Source organism: Perognathus longimembris, chromosome 5 (assembly GCF_023159225.1).
Source record: "Perognathus longimembris pacificus isolate PPM17 chromosome 5, ASM2315922v1, whole genome shotgun sequence".
NCBI lineage: Eukaryota > Metazoa > Chordata > Mammalia > Rodentia > Heteromyidae > Perognathus > Perognathus longimembris.
Window position 1 is genome coordinate 246,630 of NC_063165.1, and position 26,145 is coordinate 272,774.

General features: G+C 43.3%; 1 protein-coding gene across 3 annotated transcripts in view; it reads right to left on the reverse strand.

Moving 5' to 3' along the window:
* Positions 1 to 26,145, reverse strand: part of Pcnt (pericentrin) — a 113,315-nt gene that overhangs the window by 34,234 nt on the left and 52,936 nt on the right. The window contains exons 19-28 of one of the 3 annotated variants that reach the window (XM_048346058.1): positions 25,487 to 25,649; positions 24,576 to 24,788; positions 21,340 to 21,372; positions 19,542 to 19,771; positions 18,761 to 18,877; positions 15,468 to 15,671; positions 10,848 to 11,018; positions 9,527 to 9,658; positions 1,828 to 2,691; positions 237 to 416 (exon numbers count right to left, since the gene is read on the reverse strand). In XM_048346058.1, coding sequence (XP_048202015.1) covers positions 237 to 416; positions 1,828 to 2,691; positions 9,527 to 9,658; positions 10,848 to 11,018; positions 15,468 to 15,671; positions 18,761 to 18,877; positions 19,542 to 19,771; positions 21,340 to 21,372; positions 24,576 to 24,788; positions 25,487 to 25,649 — 2,307 coding nt within the window. Of the gene's footprint in view, positions 1 to 236; positions 417 to 1,827; positions 2,692 to 9,526; positions 9,674 to 10,847; positions 11,019 to 15,467; positions 15,672 to 18,760; positions 18,878 to 19,541; positions 19,772 to 21,339; positions 21,373 to 24,575; positions 24,789 to 25,486; positions 25,650 to 26,145 lie in introns of all 3 variants that reach the window. The other 2 variants (XM_048346059.1, XM_048346060.1) reach the window with 2 other exon arrangements.

Below are 26,145 nucleotides of genomic sequence, written 5' to 3' on the forward strand. Positions count from 1 at the left end.
ACTGGGATAATAAAGCATAGAGATCTCAGATGGACAGGAGCATTAGTGTAACAGGGGAGGTCGACTCAGAGAACAAGCAGCTATATGCAGCACTCAGAAAAGCAAGTCTCTTCTTTGATGTCCACCCCCTTCCTGCCTCTGCCTCACACTGAGCCCTGTCCCTCTCAGGATGGACAGATGTGCCCACATTATCCCTGCAACACATACCCATACACACCTTCCCGAGGCCTACACACCTGCATCCCTTCTGGTATCCAGCTTCTATCATCTGTGTTCAAGCACATCTCGCTTTTCACCAAGAGCAGCTCTGCTTCCAGCTGCCTCTGGCACACAGTGAGCACTGAGATCATACTTTCTGCTTTGTGGACACCAGAGTCCTTTGGTGTCACCAGTAATTCGGTAGGCTGCAGATTGTCCTTGGTCAGGAGAAATAGTAAGGATGCTTATAAAGCTATAGCTAGATAAATCAGACCCAGATGCTGCTCAGCTACCCCTCAGAGTACTGAAGTACTGGAGCTGTGTATCAACAGAGACATCAGAAGGAAGGCACTGCTGGCCTCTGCTTGCTGCCTACCAATGCACAGCATGCACAACAGGCTGAAGCCTGATGTAGGAGAATCTTGGAATAGGAGCTGACAGAGCAGCTAATACCCAAAGTTCTACTCAAAGGCAAACTGGAATAGTTTTATTTTATTTTATTTTATTTTATTTATTTATTTTTGCCAGTCCTGGGCCTTGGACTCAGGGCCTGAGCACTGTCCCTGGCTTCTTTTTGCTCAAGGCTAGCACTCTGCCACTTGAGCCGCAGCGCCACTTCTGGCCATTTTCTGTATATGTGGTGCTGGGGAATCGAACCCAGGGCTTCATGTATACAAGGCAAGCACTCTTGCCACTAGGCCATATCCCCAGCCCATGGAATAGTTTTAAAGTAATTTAATTCTGCTCAAAACTAAAATGAGCTCAGAACCATTTTCACGGGAAATGTTTTTTAAAAGATAAACACCATTTGGTTGAGAATCACAGAGGGAAATCAATGCCAAGCAGCCTCTGTCACTGTATAGTCCCCACAGCATCAAAGGAGGAGTTTTAGAAATTTAACTGACTTAAAATAATCCTTTCTGAATTTTTGCTGGCCCTGGGACTTGAACTCTGGACTTGGGCACTGTCCCTGAGCTCCTTTTTGCTCAAGGCTAGTGCTCTATCATTTGAGCCACAGCACCACTTCTGGCTTTTTCTGTGATTAATTGGAGATAAGAGTCTCAAAGACTTTCTTGGCCTTGCTGGCTCTGAACCATGATCGTCAGATCTCAGCCTCCTGAACTGCCAGGATTACAGACTACAATAATAATACTTTTAGGGCTGGGGATATGGCCTAGTGGCAAGAGTGCCTGCCTCATATACATGAGGCCTTGGGTTCGATTCCCCAGCACCACATATACAGAAAATGGCCAGAAGTGGCGCTGTGGCTCAAGTGGCAGAGTGCTAGCCTTGAGCAAAAAGAAGCCAGGGACAGTGCTCAGGCCCTGAGTCCAAGCCCCAGGACTGGCCAAAAAAAAAAAAAAATACTTTTAAAGCTGTACCAAATAGAACCAGCCAGACTCTCTGGGGATCCTAGAGCTGATTCAAACTCTGTGCAACCTTTTCTGCCCTGTCAAGATCCTCCAGTGATGGCAGCATTCCCAATACTCACCACAGAAGTCACTAAAGTTGAGATAAAAAGGAGGAAAATATAAGCAATTCAACATCCAGTCTTCATATTCATCCCTATACCCCAGGTAGCCTTCTGTGAGCACCTTAGCAACCCTGTCCACATGGCAGGAAGCCTACCTGTGGGCCCTGATTATAGGAGGCCAATGCTGGCTGGATGTTGCTGCTGTTGTCCTGCTCCAACCAGCCATGTTGCTCAATCTGTGAGTCCATGCAAGAATGTGTGGGACCACCAGGCACTCCATGGGCCTGCTGCTGATCCAGTTCCACCTGGCATCTCAGGAACTGCTGGTGTAGCAGCTGCAGCTGGCGGCTGAGGCGGGCACACTGTACTCGGAGCTGCTGTAGCTCAGGAGGCTCATCTGGTGCAGCCAGAGGCTGCCGTTCCAGAGCATAGCAGAAGCGTGTCAAGGCCAGTAGGAGAGCCTCCAGCTCCACTGAATGAGCCACTCCCCGCCTCTTCATAGCATCAATTTCCAGATCTCTTTGCACAATGATTGCTTCTTTTGCCTTCAGGACAGCTTCAAATTCCTGAATGCGGGAGGCCATGACCTCAACCTCAGCCTCCCTGAGGGTCACAATGCGTCCCAGTTCAGCCAGCTGCTGTGTGGCAGCCTCCTCTGCAGTTTGCAGGCGCTGCTGCAGAGCCTCCAGGGCCTGACTGTGCCCCTGTCCCTGCTCAGCCAGCACCTGGCTCAGGGCTTCCTTGGCTGAGAGTGTAGCTTCAAGCTCAGCCCGCAGTGCCTGCCCACCTGGCCCCTCAGCCTGGAAGCAGAGCAGCTCTCTGTGGAGGCTGTCAGTTTGACAGTCACTAAGTTCATGTACCACAGGCCCCATGGAGGTTAGCTCACTCTGCAGCTTCTCAATGACTTCGTGGAGCTGCTCAATTTCTTCTGCTTTATCCTTCTGTAATCGCTCTTGGTTCTCTTGTAAATTTTCAATAATGGCTTTTAACTCTTCAACTTCAGAGCTGCTGTACCCAATCTAAAGAGAAAGCATGTGTCAGACAATGTTACTGATATTTTGAGAAAAACTGCTTTCAATTTGTAAATGGTTCAGGGGAAAGATGGACATTTTAGCAGTAATAATTTTCCACATCTGTGAACACAAGATGTCTTCTCATTTTGCATCCTCTTCAGTTCTTTACCAAAGAAACATATGTATATTCACTGCCAAGGAACTGGACCCGACAACAGCTCTACCTTCTACCCCTTGTTTTTTGTGTTTTTTTTTCAAATTTTTATTATCAAACTGATGTACAGAGAGGTTATACCTTCTACCCCTTGTCAGCAAGAAGTAGCCAGAAAAAGTGGCCCTTTAAAATTATTAAAAGGGGCTGGGAATATGACCTAGTGGCAAGAGAGCTTGCCTCATATACATGAAGCCCTGGGTTCAATTCCCCAGTACCACATATATGGAAAATGGCCAGAAGTGGCGCTGTGGCTCAAGTGGCAGAGTGCTAGCCTTGAGCAAAAGGAAGCCAGGGACAATGCTCAGGCCCTGAGTCCAAGGCCCAGGACTGGCCAAAAAAAAAAATTATTAAAAGGCTAGATTGTCAGGTCTGCCTTGGAGAAATGGCCCCTTCCCTTGGCTCTCTCCCCAAGCACCCTAGAAGTCCCCACCCAGTACCTGTAACCCAGGTAACTGGCATGCTTGGGGGCAGTGGGTTGTCCCTTAGGCTCTGAAATCATTTTCCTATCTCTGACTCCTACCTCTGTGGGCACATTCCCCACCCTCCCTATATAATCTCTCTCCTTCTGCCATAATCTCTCTTGCTCCACCCGACTCCAGACTCCATCTTGTGCACTAAAGGTTTGCTCTCTCCATCTCTCAATAAACTCTCTTCCCATGAACCATGTGGGAGTTTCCTTTTGGCAATCTGTATACTAGCCTTTAGCAAAAAAAAGCTCAGAGACAGTACCCAAGATCTGCACAAACAAAATGGTCAATGAATTTGCTCATTCCTGAATAGAACAGGGGCAAGCTCACCATGGGCAGGAGACTCCAAGAGACATTTATCTCCAATAAACTACTCAAAAAAGCCAAAAGTGGCGCTGTGGTTCAAGTGGTAAGAGTCCCTGCCTTGAGCAAAAATCTCAGGGACAGTGCCCAGGCCCAGAGGAACCAACAAAAACAAAACAAAACAAAAAAAACCCTAAACTCCTTAAGAACCAGTAACTCAATTTAAAGTAATTTTTTTCAAGTCACTGATTTGTATATGGTGATTTTGTATCCTCTAAGCTTCCTGAATTTATGGGTTCTATCCTGATTTCTTTGGGAGAGAAGGGGGATTGGCTTTCTTTTGTACATACAAAATCATGTGGACTATAAACAGAAATGAAGTAACCTTTTCTCTCCTATTTGGATACTTTTTAATTCATTCTTTTGTCTTATTGCTCTGGCAAGAATATTTTCAAAAATTTCCTGGCTAGCATCACATTTAATGGTAAAGACTGAATATTTTTCTTCTAAGATATCAAAGAGGGTAAAATGTACATTCATGAGTCAGTATAGTAGTACATGCTTGCAATCTAATACTAGAACACTAATAATGGCTGGTGGAAATGAAAAATGCTGGAGTCACTGTGGGAGGCATCAACCTGTCCACCGCTAGGTGTTTAACAAAGAAAACTTTTTTCTTACTAAAACCCATATAGAAACCCATACAGAAGCTTGATTTGCAATTGAAAAACCCCAGCAACAACTCAGATGTCCCAATGAGTAAACAAACTGCAGTATATCCACATACCACTACTCAGCAACAGAAGGAACAAACACCTGATTATGCACAGTGATGCATAGAGATCTCGATGAAATGTGCTAAGTGATGGACATGGAATTCTGGAAGAGGCAAAACCACAGGACTGCAGAGGACATCTTCTGGGGTGACCAAGAGCTGCTGGAGCCAGGCATGGGGGATACAGAGGGGTAACAAATGGGGAGTCTTCAAAGTGCATTTACTGTGGTGGTTATTTAAAAACTATAAATACACTTCAAAACTCATTAAACTGTATACCAAGAAAGTGAATGGATCTGTGTGCACATTTTAAAAAATTTTTTGAGGGGCTGGGAATGTGGCCTAGTGGTACAGGGCTTGCCTAGCATGTACGAAGCCCTGGGTTCAATTCCTCAGCACCACACACACAGAAAAATCAACAGAAGTGGCACTGTGGCTCAAGTGGTAGAGCGCTAGCCTTGAGCAAAAAGAAGCCAGGGACAGCGCTCAATCCCTGAGTCCAAGGCCCAGGACTAGCAAAAAAAACAAAACAAAACAAAACAAAAAAAAACAGACCAAACAAGTTAATGGAAGATTAAGACTCTTATGCCATGAAGTTTATCAACCATGAAGAAATCTATTCTTTGAAAACACAATTTATCAAAATGAACACAAGAATCCCAACCAAGGAAGCCAAAGACCAAGGCCTTCAAATGAAAACTGGGACATCTAAAGAAATGCCAGTGCCGGTTGCTCACACCTGTAATCCTAGCCATTCAGGAGGCTGAGATTGAGGATTGAAGTTTAAAGCCAGCCCAAGCAGGCAAGTCCATGAGATTCTTATCTCCAATAAACTATCAAAAAGGCCTAAGTGGAGCTATGGTTCAAGCAGTAGAGCAAAAGCCATGAACTAAAAAAAGAAAAAAAAAAACTCAGGGACAGTACCCAGGCCAGAGTTCAAGCCCCAGGAGTGGTAAACAAAAATAAAAACAAAATAAATCTGAAAGAAACGGAAGATGACATCAGGAAATGGAAAGACCTCCCAGTTCATGCATAGGTGGAATTAATATCTTGAAAATGGCCATCCTGCCAAGGTGATCTACAAACTCAATGCAATCTCCAACAAAATCCAAAAGATCTCAAATTGCCAAAGCAATTTTAGGCAAGAATAAAAAAGCAATGTTGGCAGTATCATAATCCCAGACCTCAAACTCTGCTACACAAAAAAATAGGCCCAAAGATCAATGGAACAAACTGGAAGACCCAGAAATAAAATCATACTCTTACAGTCATCTGATATTTGACAAGGGAGCCAAAAACATGCATTGGGAAAAAAAGCCTCTTCAATAATTGGTGTTGGGAAAACCATATGCAGAAAACTATAATTGGAACCTTGTTTGTCACCATGGACCAATATCAACTCAAAGTGGATCAAAGACTTCAACAAACTTGAAATTTTGAAATTACTGCAAGATGGAGTAAGAGAAACATTTAGAACTTATTCACATAGACAGGAACTTTTTGCGAAGAGTCTCAGGAGTACAACAAATAGGAAAGAGACTTAAATGTGATTACATCAAAGTAAGTTTCTGCACAGCAAAGGACATAGTTACTAAACTAGAATGTTTGCCAACAGACTAGGAGATCTTTACCAGCAATACATCTGACATAGGCTTGATCCAAAATATGTAAAGAGCTCAAAAATTAACACCCCACCCCAAAACTAATAAACCAATCAATAAATGGACAAAGTAGCTAAAAAAAGAAGAATGGCAATAAACACATGAGGGAATGCTCAACATCCCTAGCCATAAAAGAACCAGAAATTAAAACAACTTTGACATTTCATCTCACTCCAGTTCCATTGGCAAACATGGAGAATTTGAGCAACAAATGCTGACAGGGATATGGGGAAAGACTTCTCTTGTTCTGTTGGTAGCAATGTAAACTAGTATAACCACTATGGGTGGCAGTTTGGAAGTTCCTCAAAAATCTAAACATAGTCAGGCACCAGTGGCTCACACTTGTAATCCCAGCTACTCAGGAGGTTGAGATCTGATGATCACAGTTCAAAGCCAGGCAGGAAAGTCCATGAGACTCTTATTTCCAATTAACCACCAGAAAACCGGAACTGGTGCTGTGGCTAAAGTGGTAGAGCACTCAAGCATTGAAATGAAGAGCTCAGAGACAGCACCCAAGCCCAGAGTTCAAGCCCAACAATGACAAAAAAAAAAAAATCTAAACGTAGAACTTCCCTATGACCCAGCAATACCTCTCTTGGGTATCAATTCAGAATATTACAAATCAGGATATACAACAGCCAAGTTATTACCTACAATAGATAAGTGGATCAAAAAAACATGGCATATATACACAATAGAAATTTACTCATCCATTAGAAAGAATATTCCATAATTTTCAAGGCAATGGATGAACCTAGAACAAATCACATTAAGTGAGATAATCCAACCAAGCTCAGAGAGACTTCTGTCACATGTGGAAGCTAGATCTAAAATATGACAGGACATGATAATTTACACAAGATGCTAGGCATTCAGACACAGAATAAAGGAGGACACACTTAGGGGTGGAACCCAAAGGCATAACTCCTCTGAACATTTTAAGTACTACTCATCAAAAATTCCAATAAATGGGCTGGGGATATAGCCTAGTGGCAAGAGTGCCTGCCTCGGATACACGAGGCCCTAGGTTCGATTCCCCAGCACCACATATACAGAAAACGGCCAGAAGCGGCGCTGTGGCTAAAGTGGCAGAGTGCTAGCCTTGAGCGGGAAGAAGCCAGGGACAGTGCTCAGGCCCTGAGTCCAAGGCCCAGGACTGGCAAAAAAAAAAAAAAAAAAAAAATTCCAATAAATGAAAACGGGGAAGGAAGCTGTTGGTAGTGGTGGTGGTGGTATTTGTTTTTGTTTTCGTACTTTTTTTCTTTTGGGTAGCTGTGCAGAAATGGAGGGAGGAGGGTGAACAAATGAGTAACAAGTAAGTCATGATACTACTCATTATCACTACATGGAAAATGAAATATGCAACTTGTGAGCAGGGACATGAGGGGGAAACGGGGGGGGGGGGGAAGCAAAGAAATGTACTGACAGGTGGGCACCGGTGGCTCACACTTGTATCCTGGCTACTCAGTAGGCTGAGATCTGAGGATCAGGGTTCAAAGCCAACTTGGGAAGCAAAGTCCGTGAGGCTCTCATGTCCAATTACCACCAGACAGACCAGAAGTAGAGCTGTGCTGTGGCTCAAAGTGGTAGAGCACTCGCCTTGAGTGAAAGAACTCAAGGACAGTACCCAGGTCCTGAGTTCAAGTCCTGCTACCCACATAAAAAAGAATGTATTCACTACCTGACTTATGAAAAGGTAATCCCTCTGTACAGTGCTTTAATAATAATATTATTATATTTTTAAATGAACACAAGATAAAGACATCCAAACAAATATCCTTAAATCTAATAAAGATATTAAACCATCAAAAGTCTCCTCCCTTAAACTCCAGATAGTTCCAGTACCTTATTCTTTTCAGACATTTGAAGAGATCACATCTCTGTTAAACTCTTTCAGAAAATGGAAGGAGTTGGTAACATTCCCAATTCATTGAGAACACCACAGCCTTCATATAAAACTAGGTATTACCAGAAATAATAATTACTAATGTCACATGAACACAGATGTAAAACACATTAATAAAATATTAGCAAATTAAATACTATGTATATTCAATATATTCAAAGAACAGGACATTCGCACCATTTAGGGCCTATTCTAGTGATGAAAGGGTGGTTTAATCTTCAACACATTTGACATAATTGATCCCACTGGTACAGTAAAAGAGAAAAGCGTTCAATAAGAATCAAAAAAGCATGCTGTTAAGAGGCATGGCTCAGTTGGTAGAGTGTTAGCCAATGAGTGAAAACATCAGGTACCAAGTTCAAGTCTTAGTCTCAGATCAAAAGAAGAAGAAGCAAACTAGAAATAAAAGAGAACCTACTCAATCAGATAAATGGTTCTCATGAAAAAGAATCCAAAAAATGGAAAGACTGCCTATGCTATTGGATTAGTAGAATTACTATCTTGAAAACGGTCATACTGCTACATGCTGGTGGCTCACACCTTGTAATCCTAGCTCAGGAGGCTGAGATCTGAGGTCCTCAGATCCTCAGATCTCAGCTCAAAGCCAGCCCGGGTAGAAAAGTCCATGAGACTCTTATCTCCAATGAACCACAAAAAGCGAGAAGTGAAGCTGTGGCGCAAGTGCTAGAGTGCTAGCCTTGAGCTGAAGAGTTCAGGGACAGTGCCAAGGCCCAGAGTTCAAGCACTATGACCGACAAAAAAAAAAGAAATGAGCAAGGAAACAAAACAATTCTCAAAAGAAGAATTAAAATGCTTGATACATAATCATAAAGGAAATGCAAATCACAAACCACAATGAGTCTACCTTACCTAGTCAGGATGGCAGCCATCAAGAAAACCAACAACAATAAATGCTGGCAAATATGCAGGGGAAAGGGAACCCTCAGACACTGTTGATGGGCATATAAATGAATGGAATCATTAGAGAAATCATTATAAAACTTAAAACACTAAAAAAAAAAAATCTGCTTTATGACCATGCTATACCACTATTGGGTATGTATCTACAGGAGAGTAATTCAGGATACTAGAGGAAAACCTGAATAAAGTGTATTGTACCCCTGTTCATAATAGCCAAATGATAGAATTAACAACAGACAAATGGATAAAGAGAATGCAGGGTGAGGATGCTCACATGCATGCATGCACGCATGCACGCAGACAACACAATGGAAATTACAAACTCATAAAAATGAAAATAAGCCATTTGCAGGAACTGATTATCAATGCTGCAATGAGGAGCACAGCAGAGCTCAAGGTAGGGTCACTGGTACTCTATTCACAGGACTTAGAAGCTATCCCAAGCATTCCTCCTGTAGCAATACCTCCTGTAGCAAAACTCTACAGGTGCAGACCCTCTTCCGCTTTGGAAGAAAGTTCCTAGATACCTTGTGACGGCACTAGCATTCATATCATCTGCACAACTTAAGCCTCCACAGCGTCTTTCCTGTTTACCTTTAAACTGGCATTTTCCTCTTGTAGTTCTTGGACGCTGACCACAGCAGGATTATTCTCCAGTTTTAAGTTCAGATGTAGTATTTCTTCATTTTTATGTACTAAGTCAAACTTAGTATTTTCTAGCTGCTTCTTTAAGTCCAAAACCTTTCATTAAAACAAAGTTTTGAAATTTACTAATTAATTAACCAGTTGATCTAATTGATATTTATTTGTGGGGGTTTTTGCCAGTCCTGGGGCTTGGACTCAGAGCCTGAGCACTGTCCCTGGCTTCCTTTTGCTCCCAGCTAGCACTCTACCTCTTGAGCCACAGCACCACTTCCGGCTTTTCCTGTGTATGTGGTGCTGAGGAATCGAACCCACAGCTTTGCGTATGCTAGGCAAACACTCTACCACTAAGCCACATTCCCAGTACTTAATTGATACTAATTAAAATAACTCAGGAGGATTTATACTATGCAGTACTATCAAATTCTGATATTATAAAGAATATGCCTCAGTCCAGGCACTAGTGCCTCATGCCTGTATACTAGCTTCTCAGGAAGCTCAGATCTGAGGATTGTGCTTTGAAGCCAAGGTGGGCAGGAAAAGTCCATGAGACTCTTATCTCTGATTAACCACTAAGAAGCTAGAACTGAAATTATGGCTCAAGTGGTAAAGTACTAACCTTGAGCACAAAAGGTCAGGGACAGCACCCAGACCCTGTGTTCAAGCCCCAGGACAGGCACACACACACTCTCACACACAAAGAACATACCTTAGTCACAACCCTTCTGCCTGTTTTTGGACATTTAGTCTTTTTTTTTTTTTTTGCCAGTCCTGGGCCTTGGACTCAGGGCCTGAGCACTGTCCCTGGCTTCTTCCCGCTCAAGGCTAGCACTCTGCCACCTGAGCCACAGCGCCACTTCTGGCCGTTTTCTGTATATGTGGTGCTGGGGAATCGAACCCAGGGCCTCATGTATACGAGGCAAGCTCTCTCGCCACTAGGCCATATCCCCAGCCCCGTCTTTCTTTTTTTTTTTTTTTTTAATGCCAATAATGGGCTTGAACTCAGGGCCTATTGCTATCCCTTAGCTTTTTTTGTTCAGCCCAACTTGAGCCACAGCTCCACTTACAGCTTTTGGGAGGTTAACTGGAAGTAAGTCTTAAGGACTTGGCTTCCTAGGCTGGCTTAAAACTGTGATCCTCAGCTCTCAGCCTCCTAGTAGTGAGGGTTACGGAAGAAAACTATCAGTGCCAAGGATTAAACATCTAGTCCTCTATATAGGAGTGCCCAGGACCATCAGAAGACACTGGGGCCCACACAGTCCAGGATGCTTACCTCAGTCTCATGCTGCAGGAGCTTTCTCTGTGTTGTCTCTAGCTGGACTTCTGAATCTTCAGAAGAGTGTCCCAAAGGTGGCATGGGACACCTGCCTTCACTGAGAGTAGACTGTGACATAGACATTAGCAGAGAATCACTCATCTGCTGTCCCTTTAGTGCCTCTTTATCCTATTTAAGGGAGAAGTGGAAATGTATGAGGCTAATATCTAAGAAATCAGGAACCTCAAGTTTCCGTCAAAAGATAAACCATTCTCAGCAATCCTGAAGCGGCGCCATACACACCTATGCTCACTTGCCTCTGCAGATCTGCAATATACTTCCCCAGACAACACATGCTGGACAGAATCCTCGAGGCTCTCCTTGAGACCCATCTGGTAGAGAGTCACAGTGCCTAGCTATGACTCCAATATGAGAATTTCTAGTAATTGTTGAACAAGGTAGGAAAATATGCACTAGGCTATTACAATTTTAAATGCTGAAAAGGTTACAAAAATAACTATGGATAAATACAACATCCATACTTATTAAAAGCTCTGGAGAGAACAGGAATAAATGGAACATTCCTTAAAACAATAAAAGCCATATACAACAGACCAACTGTTAATATCGTATTAAATGGGAGAAACTAAAATAATTCCCCCTAAACTCAGGAACAAGACAAGGATGCCCACTCTCCCCACTTCTTTTCAACATAGTGCTGGAATCCATAGCCATAGCAATAAGGCAAGAGGAGGACAGCAAAGGGATCCACATCGGCAAAGAAGAAATTAAACTATCCCTATTCGCAGATTATATGATCTTATATTTGAAGGACCCAAAAAACTCAGTCCCCAAACTCCTACACCTAATAAACTATTTTGGCAAAGTAGCAGGATACAAAATCAATCCACAAAAGTCAGCAGCTTTTCTGTACACCAGCAATGTACAAGCAGAAAAGGAAACTATGGAAATAATACCATTTACAATAGCTAAAAAAAAGAATAAATTACCTAGGGATCAACCTAACCAAAGACGTGAAGGACCTATTTAATGAGAACTATAAAAATCTAAAAAGGGAAATCAAAGAGGACACAAGGAGATGGAAAGACCTCCCATACTCATGGGTAGGCAGAATCAATATAAATGAAAATGGCCATATTGCCCAAATTGTTATACAAATTCAATGCAATCCCCATCAAGATCCCAGATACATTCTTCACTGAAATAGAGAAAGCAACCCATAAATTCATATGGAACAGCAAAAGACCTAGAATAGCTAAAGCAATTCTAGGCAAAAAAAGCAGTGCAGGAGGTATCACAATACCAGACTTCAAGCTCTATTATAGAGCCATCATAACAAAAACAGGCTGGTATTGGTATAAAAACAGACCTGAAGACCAATGGAATAGAATTGAAGACCCAGAAATAAAACCGCACTCTTACAGTCAGCTGATATTTGACAAAGGAGTTAAAGAATGGAAAAAACATAGCCTCTTCAACTACTGGTGCTGGGAAAACTGGGCAGCCATATGTAGAAAACTCAAAGTAGACCCTAGTCTATCACCATGCACCAAGATCAACTCAAAATGGATCAAGGACCTCAACATCAGACGCGAATCCTTGAAACTACTGAAGGACAGAGTAGGAAAGACGCTAGAACTTATAGGCACAGGAAGGAACTTCCTGAATAGAGTCCCAGGGGCACAACAGATAGGGGAGAGACTCGACAAATGGGACTACTACAAAATGACAAGTTTCTGCACAGCTAAAGACATAGCCACTAAACTAGAAAGACAGCCAACCATATGGGAAAGGATCTTTACCAGCACAGCAACAGACAAAGACCTAATACCTGTCATCTACAGAGAACTCAAAAAACTAAGCCCCTCCAAGCCCAATAAACCAATTAGGAAATGGGCAAAGGAGCTAAAGAGAGACTTCACAAGAGAAGAGGCAAAAAATGGCAAAGAGACATATGAGGAAATGTTCAACATCCCTGGCAGTAAAGGAAATGCAAATAAAAACAACCCTGAGATACCACCTCACTCCAGTTAGAATGGCCTATACTCTGAACTCAGGCAACAACAAATGCTGGAGGGGGTGCGGGGAAAGAGGAACCCTTCTCCATTGTTGGTGGGAGTGCAAATTAGTACAACCACTTTGGAGAACAGTATGGAGGTTCCTCAAAAAGCTCAATACAGACCTACTCTATGACCCAGCCATACCACTCCTAGGCACCTATCCTGAACAACAGGTCCCAAGATATCAAAAAGACATCTGTACTTCCATGTTTATCACTGCACAATTCACAATAGCCAAAATATGGAAACAACCCAGATGCCCCTCCACAGATGAATGGATCCAAAAAATATAGTACCTATACACAATGGAATACTACATAGCGATTAGAAATGGTAAAATATTGGTATTTGCAGGGAAATGGTGAGAACTTGAACAAATAATGTTGAGCGAGACAAGCCTAGAACACAGAAAACTAAGGGGCATGATCTCCTTGATATATGACTGTTAAGGTGGGGGGAGGGGGAGACAGTAGAGACCAGGTCTGCGAAACCAAAAACTTCTTGTCAAGTGGCATTTCCCACAGGTTTGAGTAAGCGACCCTACATTATGTAACTAAAACCAAACAACTACTCAACATATAAAGGTCAAAAATAGACCTCTCAGTGGATCACAATAGCTCAAAAGCTATGTATAGTTCATATAAGACAAGGATAAGCAAACTCTATTGTTGGCGTTACATTTAAAGTCCTAGGTGAATTTCCTTTGGCATAGGCCACATAGCTACTGTATATGTTTTTGGTACACTGTGTAATGTATATATGTCTACCTGATCTAGGGAAGGGAAAGAAAAACAGGGTGTAAGATATCACAAGAAATGTACACACTGCCCTATTATGTATCTGTACCCCTTTTGCACAACACCTTGTCAAAAAATTTTTTAATTAATAAATAAATAAAAGAAAAACAAGGGAGGGGCGATTACACAATATCATCTGGGCATATATCCATTCACAGTTCTAAACTCACCAACAAACCTGTCTTAGAAAAATGCTCATTTCAAGCTTGATTATGTTGGTGAAGTTACATTTATTAAATAAAAAAAATAACTATGGCTAATGCTACATCCATATGATGAAAATTAACAACACTGAAAAAATTCCCAGAGAACATCTAATATGGGGGAAATGCTCATAAAATATTAGGTGGAAAACAAATTGGCAAACGCAGTTGCGTCAGGGATTCAATTTGAAAGAAGGGAAATGGGCCTTTTTCTATGCCTCTGGCACTTTAGCTCAGTGAGCGTTTGCTGAGTGAATGAATGAGGGATGAAACAGCCCTAAAGCAAACCAGCTGGGAAGTAAAAGAAGTGGCTGGACCAGGGCAGGGCCCATGTAGGTCAGGCTGAGCAGAGCATCAGGAAACAGACACGTGGCGATGAGAAGGCACCAGTGTGTCCTGATTACAGCTCCTGCTACAAGCAGACATACTGAAGCAGCAGGATCTGTCTCAGAGTCAAACTACTGATTCTCAAGTGAAATTTCTCCTTGGGCACGGTTTTTGTTGTTGTTGTTGTTTGGTGGCAAAGATCTTCAGGGTCTGTGCTTGTACTCTACAATTTGGGTCACACCTTCAGTTCCTCCCCTTTTTTGGAGAAAGGATGTCAGAGATTAAACTCAAGCACCTCCAGCTCTCCCTTGACTTTAATGCTCACAACTGGAGCTCTACAACTGAGTCACACTTCCAGTCCAGTATTTTGCTGATAGAGGGTGGAGTCTCTTAGACTTATCTGCCGAGTCTGGCTTTGAAAGGCTTTTCCTAAAGGTCTCGGCGTCCAGAGTAGTGAAGATTATAGGCATGAGCCACCAATACCTGGCTGCTTTAATTTTTGAATAGGTCTCAAATTTTTTTCTCCAGAGCTAGCTTGGACTGAGACCTCTCCTCCCCAACAATGCTTCTAGCAAAGCTGGGTAACAGGTGTGCAACACAACGCTTGGCTTGATAACTGAGGTGGGTGGGGGTCTGGCTAATTTTGCCCTAAGTTAGCCTTAAACCATGACTCTCCTTAAATTCCATCTCCCAAGTGGCTGGCAACTCATATGACTTCACTTTTTAAGCTGCTTTTTAACCTCCAGTAACAACAACAACAAAAGTAAAATGTTAAAAATTCAATTCCTGAATTCAGGGCTGGGGATATAGCCTAGTGGCAAGAGTGCCTGCCTCGGATACACAAGGCCCTAGGTTCGATTCCCCAGCACCACATATACAGAAAACGGCCAGAAGCGGCGCTGTGGCTCAAGTGGCAGAGTGCTAGCCTTGAGCGGGAAGAAGCCAGGGACAGTGCTCAGGCCCTGAGTCCAAGGCCCACGACTGGCCAAAAAAAAAAAAAAAAAATTCAATTCCTGAATTCAAAAAGGAATCACAACTGGAAGTAAAGATGTAATCTTGAAAAAGTAAGTGCACTGGCCTGGAGCCACCAAAGACATCTGCCAGCCCTTCTAGCTCAGGCCTCTGCTGTGAATCAGCAGGCACAGTGGACATGGTCCACACCCTTGAGCCACCCGACCTGCCCTGTCCCAGCTGCCCCATACAACCAAGTGAGGATGCACAATACTTTACTTGCAGTTCTTTCACAGTTTTTTTCTGCTTTTCTAGTTCTTCCTGAAGCTGAGCCATTTGTCTTTGGGTGTTGGCATGTGTCACCTCAAGGTGTTTTATTTCTTCTTTCTGGGTGAGAAGTTGTTGATCTGCTAACTCTTTTTTTATGACCAATTCATTAAATCCATCTGATTTTTCTCGCAGTTTTTCTTGTAACAGTTCAATCTAAGAATAAAAAAAATGTGTAAGAAACATAGTAGACCATTAAAAAGATACCTGCTTCCAAATAAAAAAAGTTCACAGGCAACTAACTGATAAGAGAAAATATATGTTTCTTTAGATCTAGGTGCACAATGAACCTAAAGAAAGACTAGCATTCCTGTCCTGGCTTGCTTTGAACCACGATCCTTAGATCTCAACCTCCTAAGTAGCTAGTATTACAGGCATCAGCCACTAGTACCTGCATTCATTCATTCATTCATTCATTCATTTCCATAAAGTTTTCACTGAATCATTATGTGGGTTACAAGCTTACAAGCTGCTCTAGTTCACCATAGTTAATGAGCTAGGCCAGTCTCATACTGCCACAGAACCAAAGTGGAGTCTCTATCTGCTCAGATTCTCTTTGATCTGTAATTACATTAAGGTTTCAAGTTCGTGAAACAGCATTTAAGAGACTTAAGAAATAGTTAGTGACCCAAAACTATATTCGTGAAGCTTTTTCCAGGGTAAAGAAGAGTTCTCTATGAGTTTACAATATAGGAGAAAGTGTAGGTAATAAAAGAAACCAGGACTTTGGAGGTTAAAAAAACACTAGGATACAGTTAAGGACAGTCTCTCTTAGTGAACACCAAAAAAAATAGTAAAAAACATAATAAAATGAAAATTATTCTGACAAAGGAACAGAATAGTATTTCAAAACTTTAGAAAATGCTAACAGTGACTATGGCAACAATTTGGAAGAATTAAGAGTAAGGGGGAAAAAATCCCAATACCTAGAGCTAATGCATGATTCCATTTCTATGTTATTCAAATAATAAAATTACAGGGGCTGGGAATATGGCCTAGTGGCAAGAGTGCTTGCCTCGAATACATGAAGCCCTGGGTTCAATTCCCCAGCACCAGATATATAGAAAACAGCCAGAGGTGGTGCTGTGGCTCAAGTGGCAGAGTGCTAGCCTTGAGCAAAAACAAGCCAGGGACAACGCTCAGACCCTGAGTTCAAGCCCCAGGACTGGCAAAAAAAAAAAGGAGAAATAATAAAATTACAGAAATAAAACAGATTGCTGGATTCTAGGTATTGTAAGGGATGTAGTAAAGACCGGCAGTGGGAGGCTTCACTATACCCTGCTGACACTGGCTGTACTCCTGGTATCTAATTCTGCAGGTTGCGGCCATAGGGTATAAGGATCTCTTAAGATCACACACACACACACACACACACACACACACACACACACACACCCCCTACCCCCCCCCCCCCCACTGGTCCTGGGGCTTGAACTCAGGGCCTGGGTGCTGTCCCTGAGCATTTTTGTTCAAGGCTAATGCTAAACACACACACACACACACACACACACACACATATACACACACACACACTTGGCACTTGGGGATTGAACTCAGGGCTTGGGTCTTGTCCTTGAGCTTTTTTGTTCAAGGCTAACACTCTACTATTTGAGCTATAGTTTTACCTCTAGCTTTTTGGTGGTTAACTGGAGATAGTCTCATGGACATTCTTGCTTGGACTGGCTTTGAGCCGTAACCATCAGATCTCAGTCTCCTGAGAAGCTGGGATTATAGGCCTGAGCTACTAGTGCCTGGCTCTGAGTCTTACTTCTTACAACTGCATGAAAATCTACAATTTCCTCAAAATGATTTCTTAAAAATGAATAAGAAAATAAACTACAGCTACCTCAGAAAAAGGTCCCAGCCACAGCAAGCAATAAGATGGCACCCAAGACCCAAACTGACCATACAGGTGGTCCCACAGCAGCACTCACCTAAGTATAAGCATCTACCTCCTCCTCATCCAGTTGTGAGCATGGAGGTATGTGTGTGTGACAATATGTGTAGGTATATAGGCATATAGACATATATATACATATACATGTATGTATATAGGTATATATGTGTGTATGTGTATATGTGTGTAAAGAAGGAAAATAAAAGATATTGTGTTTATGTGTGTATATGTGTCTATATGTGTGTATGTATATATATGTACATACATATACAGTATGTGTATATATATACACATGTGTGTACACACACACAGATACATGGAAGGAAAAAGGAAAGGAAAATAAAGGATAAAAATGCTGTAGAAACCAGGTGTGGTGGTTCAATCCTGCAATTCTAGCTACTTACAAAGCAGAGATTACGCACTACAGTTTAAGGCCAGCCTGGACATAAAAGTTTTCAATATTCAACTCATTTAATGGCCGGGTGTTATGGTAAAGGCCTGCTATTCCAACTGTGAGAGAAGCACAATGATTGGGTATGGTGGCAAACTCTTGTCATCCTCGCACCAGTAGAGAGACCACAACCTAGGGCAGCCTGAACATAAAGTAAGACTCTATCTCAAAAATAAGCAAGGCAAAAAGAGCCTGGAGGTGTGGCTCTCAAGTGTAGAGCATATGACTTTCTTTCAAGAACAAGGACCTGAGTTCAAGACCTAGTACCACCAGAAATAATTTTTAAAAGCTATAAAAATCCAGGCACCAGTGGCTCATGCCTATATCCTAGCTATTCAGGAGGCTGAGACCAGAAGATCACAGTTCAAAGCCAGCTGGGGCAAGAAAGTCTGTGAGACTCATCTCCAATTAACTACCAGAAAACCAGAAGTGGCACCATGTGGTTGAGCACTAGCCTTGAACTAAAAAGAGCACAGGGACAGTGCCCAGGCCCTGAGTTCAACCCCAATTATCAACAACAAAAAAGCTATACAGAAATCCAGGCATAGGGGACTCACACCTTTAATCCTAGCTACTTAAGACGAGGAGATAAGAGGACGGTGGTTTGAGATCAGCCCAGGGATAAACATCAAACCCTTCTCAACTATTGATGCCTATCATCCTAGCTATCTGAGAGGCTAAGGTCAGGAGGACTAAACTTTCAGGACAGCCAAGGTAGGAAGTCCGAAACACTGAAAAGTCCAAGATGAAAGAAAGAAAGAAAGACAGAAGGAAAGACAGAAAGAAAGAAAGAAAGAAAGAAAGAAAGAAAGAAAGAAAGAAAGAAAGAAAGAAAGAAAGAAAGAAAGAAAACAACTGTACACACTAGGTACTACAGAGGCATAGCACATTCCCTACCTGGCTGTCAAGGGGATCTGGCAACCGTGGCCGGGCCACCTGCCGGAGTTGCTCCTCCAGCCTCTGGATCTCCTGCTGGAACTCTTCACGCTCATGTTCACGCTCAACAGCCTGCTCCTGCAACAACAAATGGTCACACGTTAGAACCATCCCATTGGAAAGCCTGTAACAGAGCCCAGGAACACAGCCCCCATTATACACATGTCTGCCTACCAGTAATGGCTCTCTCACCACAGTCATCTCACAAAATGGAGTTAAGTAAAGAGGAATGGCCCTTTAGATGAAATGTACAGGAAGCCTCTGAGACAGTCAGAACACTTTGAAACTGGTGGGCAAGAAGCTTCAATAAGAGCAGATGGTCCTGAACAGTGGTACACACACACACACACACACACACACACACACACACACACACACACCCATACAAGACTACAACTCAGTTGATAGAAACTTCTCCCATGACAGTGACAGAATATTCCCTTACAACCATCTCTTTGAAATGCAAACAAGCCACGGTGCCTACTAGAGGTCAGTGCACCATGGCAAACTATTTTCTTTTCTTTTTTCTTTTTTTGCCAGTCCTGCGGCTTCTACTCAGGGCTTTCTGTTTAGGTGGTGCTGAGGAATCGAACCCAGGGCTTCATGCATGCAAGGCAGGCACTCTAGCACTAAACCACATTCCCAGCCCTGGCAAACTATTTTCAATGCCATATCATAGAGGCTTCTCATACCATCCTAAATTTTAGTGAGGCAAATAAAACTTATTATCCAAAGGTCTTACATCCATGAACTGCCGCTGGCTGCGCAGGTGCTTATCCAGGGCAAGTAGCTGCTGCTTTAGAGTAGCCACCTCCTCCACCTGCTGAGCACAACCCTGGTGCTGTGAGAGCTGGTCCTCCAACTCAGACTCCAAAATCTTCATCTGAGACAGCAGAGATGCCCGGTCCTTCTCCGACTGCTTCCTGGCTTCTGACTGCTCCCTGGTTAGAGATTCCATTTCCTTCTGTAGTGCTAAGGGTGCCAAGAAAACAAGTCATGAAGGACCCTACTTCAGAGTACAGACTGGCCAAACAGGGCTGGGAAAATGCACATCCTCATGCTGACTTTGTCTCTAGGCCCACATCTGAATATATGCAGGACTTTCTTGGATACCCTCTAAAAATCAAGACAAATTGTGAAACAGACCCGTCATCCCAGCTGCCTCAAGCAGGCTGACTGAGGTCCAGGTGCAAATCCAGGCAAGAAGTGACACCCTATCTAAAAAATAACCAGGTGCAAAAAAAGACTGGTGATGTGGCTCAGTGCTAAAGCACCTGACTAGCAAGCTAACTTCAAATCCAATATATTAAAAACAAAACAAACAAACAAAAAAAAAAAAACAATGGGCTGCCAGTATCTCATACCTGTAATCCTGGCTACATAGAAAACTGAGATCTAAGGATTGTGGTTTGAAGCCAGCTAGAGCAGGAAAGTCCATGAGATTCTTATGTCCAATTAAAAACTAAAAAAGCTGGAAGTGGAGCTGTGGTTCAAGTGATACAGTGCTATCCTTGAGCAAAAAAGCTCAGTGACAGCACCTAAAACTTGAGTTCAAGTCCCAGGACTGGCATTTTTAAAAAAATCTAAAACTAAAATATTGTCTACAAATTCTTCCTTACATTTCACTAATTTTCAAAACGGTCAGTCCTTTATGACAAATCATCAATACCATTAGCATAACATTCTCAATAAATTTTCATGCAAAGAAATAAGCAATTTCTGAATGATAGCTTTAAACATGCAGTTATAACCCCGTCATTCACAATCTTCAGTTCAGGAAGAGGGCCCAAACATGGCTGCTCTAACTAACAGCATTGCTGAGGATAGAGACACAGGCTCCAGCTGAGCCCAGACTTTAGGGCCCCACACACGGCCCATTCAGTGCAGGGTCATGCATGGGCCACAGTAGCCATGTAAGTGTACCACACTGAGGATCTGCCAGGCAATCAGAGGAGGCTCAGAGCCACAGGTTGGCCCAGTCCCTCCCCTGAAAACCTTCTAGGAGACTCCACTGAGTCTCTGGGCCAACCATCACCACCATTGATGTCACATCAATTCCTGCAAAGCAGCCCACATAGGGCCTAGTAAGTACAAGAGTCATTGAAGAAATACTTATATCTTGAAGCTTTAAAATGGGAAAACTTTGTCAATTTTTATAAATGAATAGTAAAGATTGCAGTGTCCAGCCAGGTGCTGATGGCTCATGCCAGTAATCCTAGCTACATAGGAAGCTGAGATGTGAGGATCACAATTCAATGCCAGCCCAGGCAGAAAGGTCTATGAGACTCTATCTCCAATTAACCACCTGAAAAGTGGAAGTAGAGCTGAGGCTCAAGTGGTAGAGTGCCATCCTTGAGCATAAAAGGTCAGGGATAGCACCCTGAGTCTGAACCCTATGACAAAAAAAAAAAGAAAAAGGTGACAGTATCCTTTTAACAGTTAACCACAAAAGCTCTCAAGTACTTTTTAGTAAATAATTTATAAAAATCTGATGCACACATAGAGGACATCATGCAGAAATTGTATTTGTTTTTACAAACCTGAGTTCTTGTGGGCAGCAGAGACAGGAATGCCTACAAAGGGAAACACAGCACATCACAGAGAGAGAAACAGATGATGTGGACCAACCATGGTAGGACAAGCAGGGACAACAGCATTCAGGCAGCACCAGGACCCCACACAACCATGATACCACCAGGCTGCCCCTTGTGGTTGCAGGGCTTGGTGCCCAGGGGATCATGTATGTGCTCATTTCCAAGAAAACAAACAGGACAGATGGCACCATGCTGAAGGTAGTCACAAAACACACTCCCTAGCTAAAAGCAGGAGGGAGGGGGAAGAGCTGCAGTTCCCCATAAATCCCAAGGTCCCTGGGAAATCATTGCACATTCACCAAACAGGGAGATGCATGAACACATCTGCAACACACCAGGGACCACCTTTAGGCAGGGAAACTGAAGGCACAGTGCTCACTGATGGCCCCAGGAAGCTGGGGCTTCCTGGATGTGAACTTGAACAGAACTTCAGGGCTAAGGCTTTAGAAGCCAGGGTGAAAAGTAAAGCAAAGGAAATAAACTGCCAAAATGAAAGCCATCTAACAAGACCCAGAAAAGTGATAACAGCATCACAGTGAAAAAGCAGAGAAGGGCAGCTTGAGATAGGAAGAGCACCTGGAGATGTTCCTCCATTGGCCTGATATAAGCTCAGCCTCTGTCTAGGATCTACGGATCGGTCCTACACAGGAGCCAGGCCCTAGATAGCAGAGCTACAGGGCAGCAGAGGCCCAGCTGCTGCCCCATATGGTGTCTAACAATCCACAGGCCCAGCTTCTGTATTTGTCGTGCTTGCATTAATAAAATACAAGGTGGGCTGGGGATATAGCCTAGTGGCAAGAGAGCCTGCCTCGTATACATGAGGCCCTGGGTTCGATTCCCCAGCACCACATATACAGAAAACGGCCAGAAGTGGCGCTGTGGCTCAAGTGGCAGAGTGCTAGCCTTGAGCAAAAAGGAAGCCAGGGACAGAGCTCAGGCCCTGAGTCCAAGGCCCAGGACTGGCCAAAAAAATAATAAAAATAAAATAAAATAAAATACAAGGTCTCCAGAAAGGACACCTAGGTAGACTACTGGCGATGGTAAGGGTTTCTGAGAGGCATACAAAGCAAAAAATGATGGGTCTTCTGACCTCAGAGAATCAGGAAGAAAAACTAGGAATAGAATCACCTGTTATGCCTAACAGGATGAAGGAAGCAAGGGAATGGTCACTCAATCCTAACAAGGCCCCACGCACAGAGCCCTAGGGGACAAGGAGATCTGGACAATGAAGAGAAGACACTTGATTGACTACACACATGCAAACCTGTGTAAGGAAGTCCCATTCAGCACAGCAAGCAGAAATGGGAGATGAGGCAACACAGCAGAGGTCAGGAGTAAATCCAAAGGCTTTGGAAATGGGACCAGGGTTAACAGGACCAAATAAGATGTTTGCTAATGACTATTTTAAAAAGTCATTGAGAGGTGAAGAAAGATGTTCACCAATGACAGCTTTATTTTATATGTATACATGTTTTGCTTTCTGGCTGATCCTCAGGCTTGAACTTGGGATCTGGGCATTGTCCCTGAGCCTTGGATCTCAAGGTTACCACTCTGCTACTGAGCCATAACTCCACTTCTGGCCTTTTTGATGGTTAACTGGAGAGGAGACTCTCAGGGACTTTCCTGCCCATGCTAGCTTTGAACAATGATCCTCAGATCTGAGCCCCCTGAGAGGCTAGGATTATAGGCATGAGCCACCAGTACCCAGCAAGTGACAGTTCCAGAAAGCTACTATGACTAGAAGAGTAGCTCAGCAGTAAAGTACCTGCCTAGCAAGTTCAAATCCCAGTACAAAGAAATCTCATTCACACAGTATCCAAAAATGAAAATGAATGTACATTAGCTTGAAGATAAAGGAATAAAAAAGATACAAGATGAACCAGCCAGACATGACCAGGCAAATCTGACACAGACATAGAACTATTTCCAACAAATCAACATTAACCTGCAAATGTAATATTTTAAGCTTATGTTTCAACCATTTCATTCTAAGTATTTATGACTTGAAGAAAAAAAAAACATCTGGCTAGGCACAGTGACATGTTACAACTCTAATAACAGCACCTAGGAGGATGAGACAGGAGGATCAAGTTCACAGCCAGTCTGGTCTAGCTATATGGCCAGATCTTGCCTCAAAAAAACCCAGAAAATATATTGTTATCATTGGAACTTAGGGATCCCTCCAAAGATCATGTGATGAAGATTTGACCCCCCCTCAATGTAGTAGTGTTTAGAGTTGGGACCTCTAGGAGGTGATAAAATCATGAGGCTCTTCTGACCTCATTAATGCATTCATAGCTTAATAGATTAATAGGTTTTGAGGGAGAGCTTCATTACAAAAGTGAAAGAGGCTGGGGAATGTGGCTTAGTGGTAGAGTGTTTGCCTAGCATGCATGAGGCCCTGGGTTCAATTCCTTGGGACCACATAAAACCAAAAACTAAATAAAATTTTTTGCAAAGGAAGTGAGAAAGTGACCTTACTCAGCTCCCTGCTCACCATGAAGTAAGCAGCTTTCCTCTGCCATATACTCCAGGAAGGGTGCTCTGCCTTGCCACAAGCAAGTAAGCAAGTGGCCATGAAACCTCTAAAGCCATAAGCCAAAATAAACCTTTCCTTCTTCAAGTTGTTTGTATCAGATATTGTCACTTCAATAGAAAGGTAACAACTATTTTGGCAATAGGGAAAACGGGAGAAATACATTTCCAGTACAATTTTAAGCCAGCTCATTTTTGTGGGTTCAACACTTTTTTTTTTTTTTTTTGGCCAGTCCTGGGGCTTGGACTCAGGGCCTGGGCACCGTCCCTGGCTTCTTTTTGCTCAAGGCTAGCACTCTGCCACTTGAGCCACAGCACCACTTCTGGCCATTTTCTGTATATGTGGTGCTGGGGAATTGAACCCAGGGCCTCATGTATATGAGGCAAGCACTCTTGCCACTAGGCCATATCCCCAGCCCAGTTCAACACTTCTTAATCCACTGTTCCAGAGGATTCAAAAGCAATGCCAGTCAGGAGGATCATCTTCCTCCAGACCCCTATGTAGCAACTGGAAGTGGCACCCTGCCAGTCACTTCTAAACCTGCCTGGGCTCTTGCAGAAGCACCTCCATGTCTTCCTATCTATAAAAAGCAGGCTTCCCTGTGAGTTAGGGTTCAACCCTAGCCTGTACCATCCACACTCCTTACCAGCTTCCCTTGCCTCTGCTTCAGCAATCAAGGCTTCCTTCTGGCTCCACAGGGTGGCATTCTCCTGCCTCAGAGCAGCCAGATCCTGGGCTGCCTGCTGCAGCTGCTGTCGTAGGCTTTCAAGCTCCAGGACCAGCTGATGTTCCAACTCCTCCTTTTGGCCAAGTGCCTCCTGAAGATCAGCTTTCTCCACCTTGAACCCTTCAAGGAGGCCTGAGGAGGAGACAAAATTAAGGCAAGGTGTTCCAATTTACCTGGAGGGTGAAAGCCTGCCAAGAGCCCTATGAGTACTAGGAGATCACAGGCAACACTCCTGGTGAGCAGTCACAGGCTCAGTCCTCTATGGAGGGGCGGGGGGCTGTGGATAAGCCCAAACCCCTGAGAAGGGTTACATATCCTTCTGTTGAAACAGTGAGCAAAGGAACCTCTGTGCCAGAAGGGCAAGTGTCAAGGGCACTCCTTGTCATCAACCCAAAAAGAAGAGTTCAGTGCTAAGAGATGGTGGCCACTCCAGGGCTGTCTGTGGCCCTTAAACAGTCCTGCCAATAACCTAGGGCACCCACGCCACCAATGCCCCCCCAAATACAAATTTCACTGAGGGACGTCATTGGGCCACACACAGATGTTGTTCATTTGTATATTTTTCTGTTAAAGGTCCTGCTTCTCATACTTACAAAATTATATGCTGTAAACCAACTGTATAACTCATGGGGAAGGGAGAAGGGGGGAGAAAAATGAGAGAGGAGGTAACAAGTTGGATAAGAAATGTACTCAGTGTCTTACATATGAAACTGTAACCCTTCTGTACATCACTTTGAAATTAAAAATATAAATAAATAAATAAAAGGGTCCTGCTTCTCATGCTTCCTGTAGGAAAAACCGGCCCCCTGACCATGAAGTACACTGCTTACTTTCAGCTGTGTGCAGCTCAAGCACCAGCTCAGCCTTGGTAGCACTCTCCTCTTGCAAGCGTTCCAGCATCTCCTGCTGCTTCTGCACCAACTGTGCAGTCTCTTCATTCTTGTGGAGAAATTCTTTCTCAAAATGAGAATGTATCTGACGTGCTTCTTCTAACTGTCAAAACATATTCGAGATTGTTTTGAGAAGGATGGGAGGGAAAAGGAAGAGTGATAAAAGGAATGAGACTTGTTAGAATACATTGCAAACATGTAGAAATGCACCAATGAAATCCTTTTCCCAACCCCATATAACTAATGTAAGCTAAAAATAAATAAATAAGCCCACAATTTTGAGAATAAGAACTACAAATAAGCAATAATGAAGCATAGAAAAATAAGAGAGAAAAGGAACGACCAGCTACTACTAGGCTCCAGTCCCATCAGCACTAGCAAAACAGGAGGTGGTATAAGATACATGAAGGTACATGCCCATTCTTGCAACACCAGGTCCATGCCACCAGGACAGTCCTCCTCCCAGAGCTGAGGAGCCTTCCTAGACCTCCTTTACTTTCCAGAGCCTGACACAGGCCTAGCCCCTCTGCCTCCCCCCTCCTGGCACATGTACAGTCTCATGCTTTCAGCCATCTACAGGCTGAGGGACTCAGAAGGAC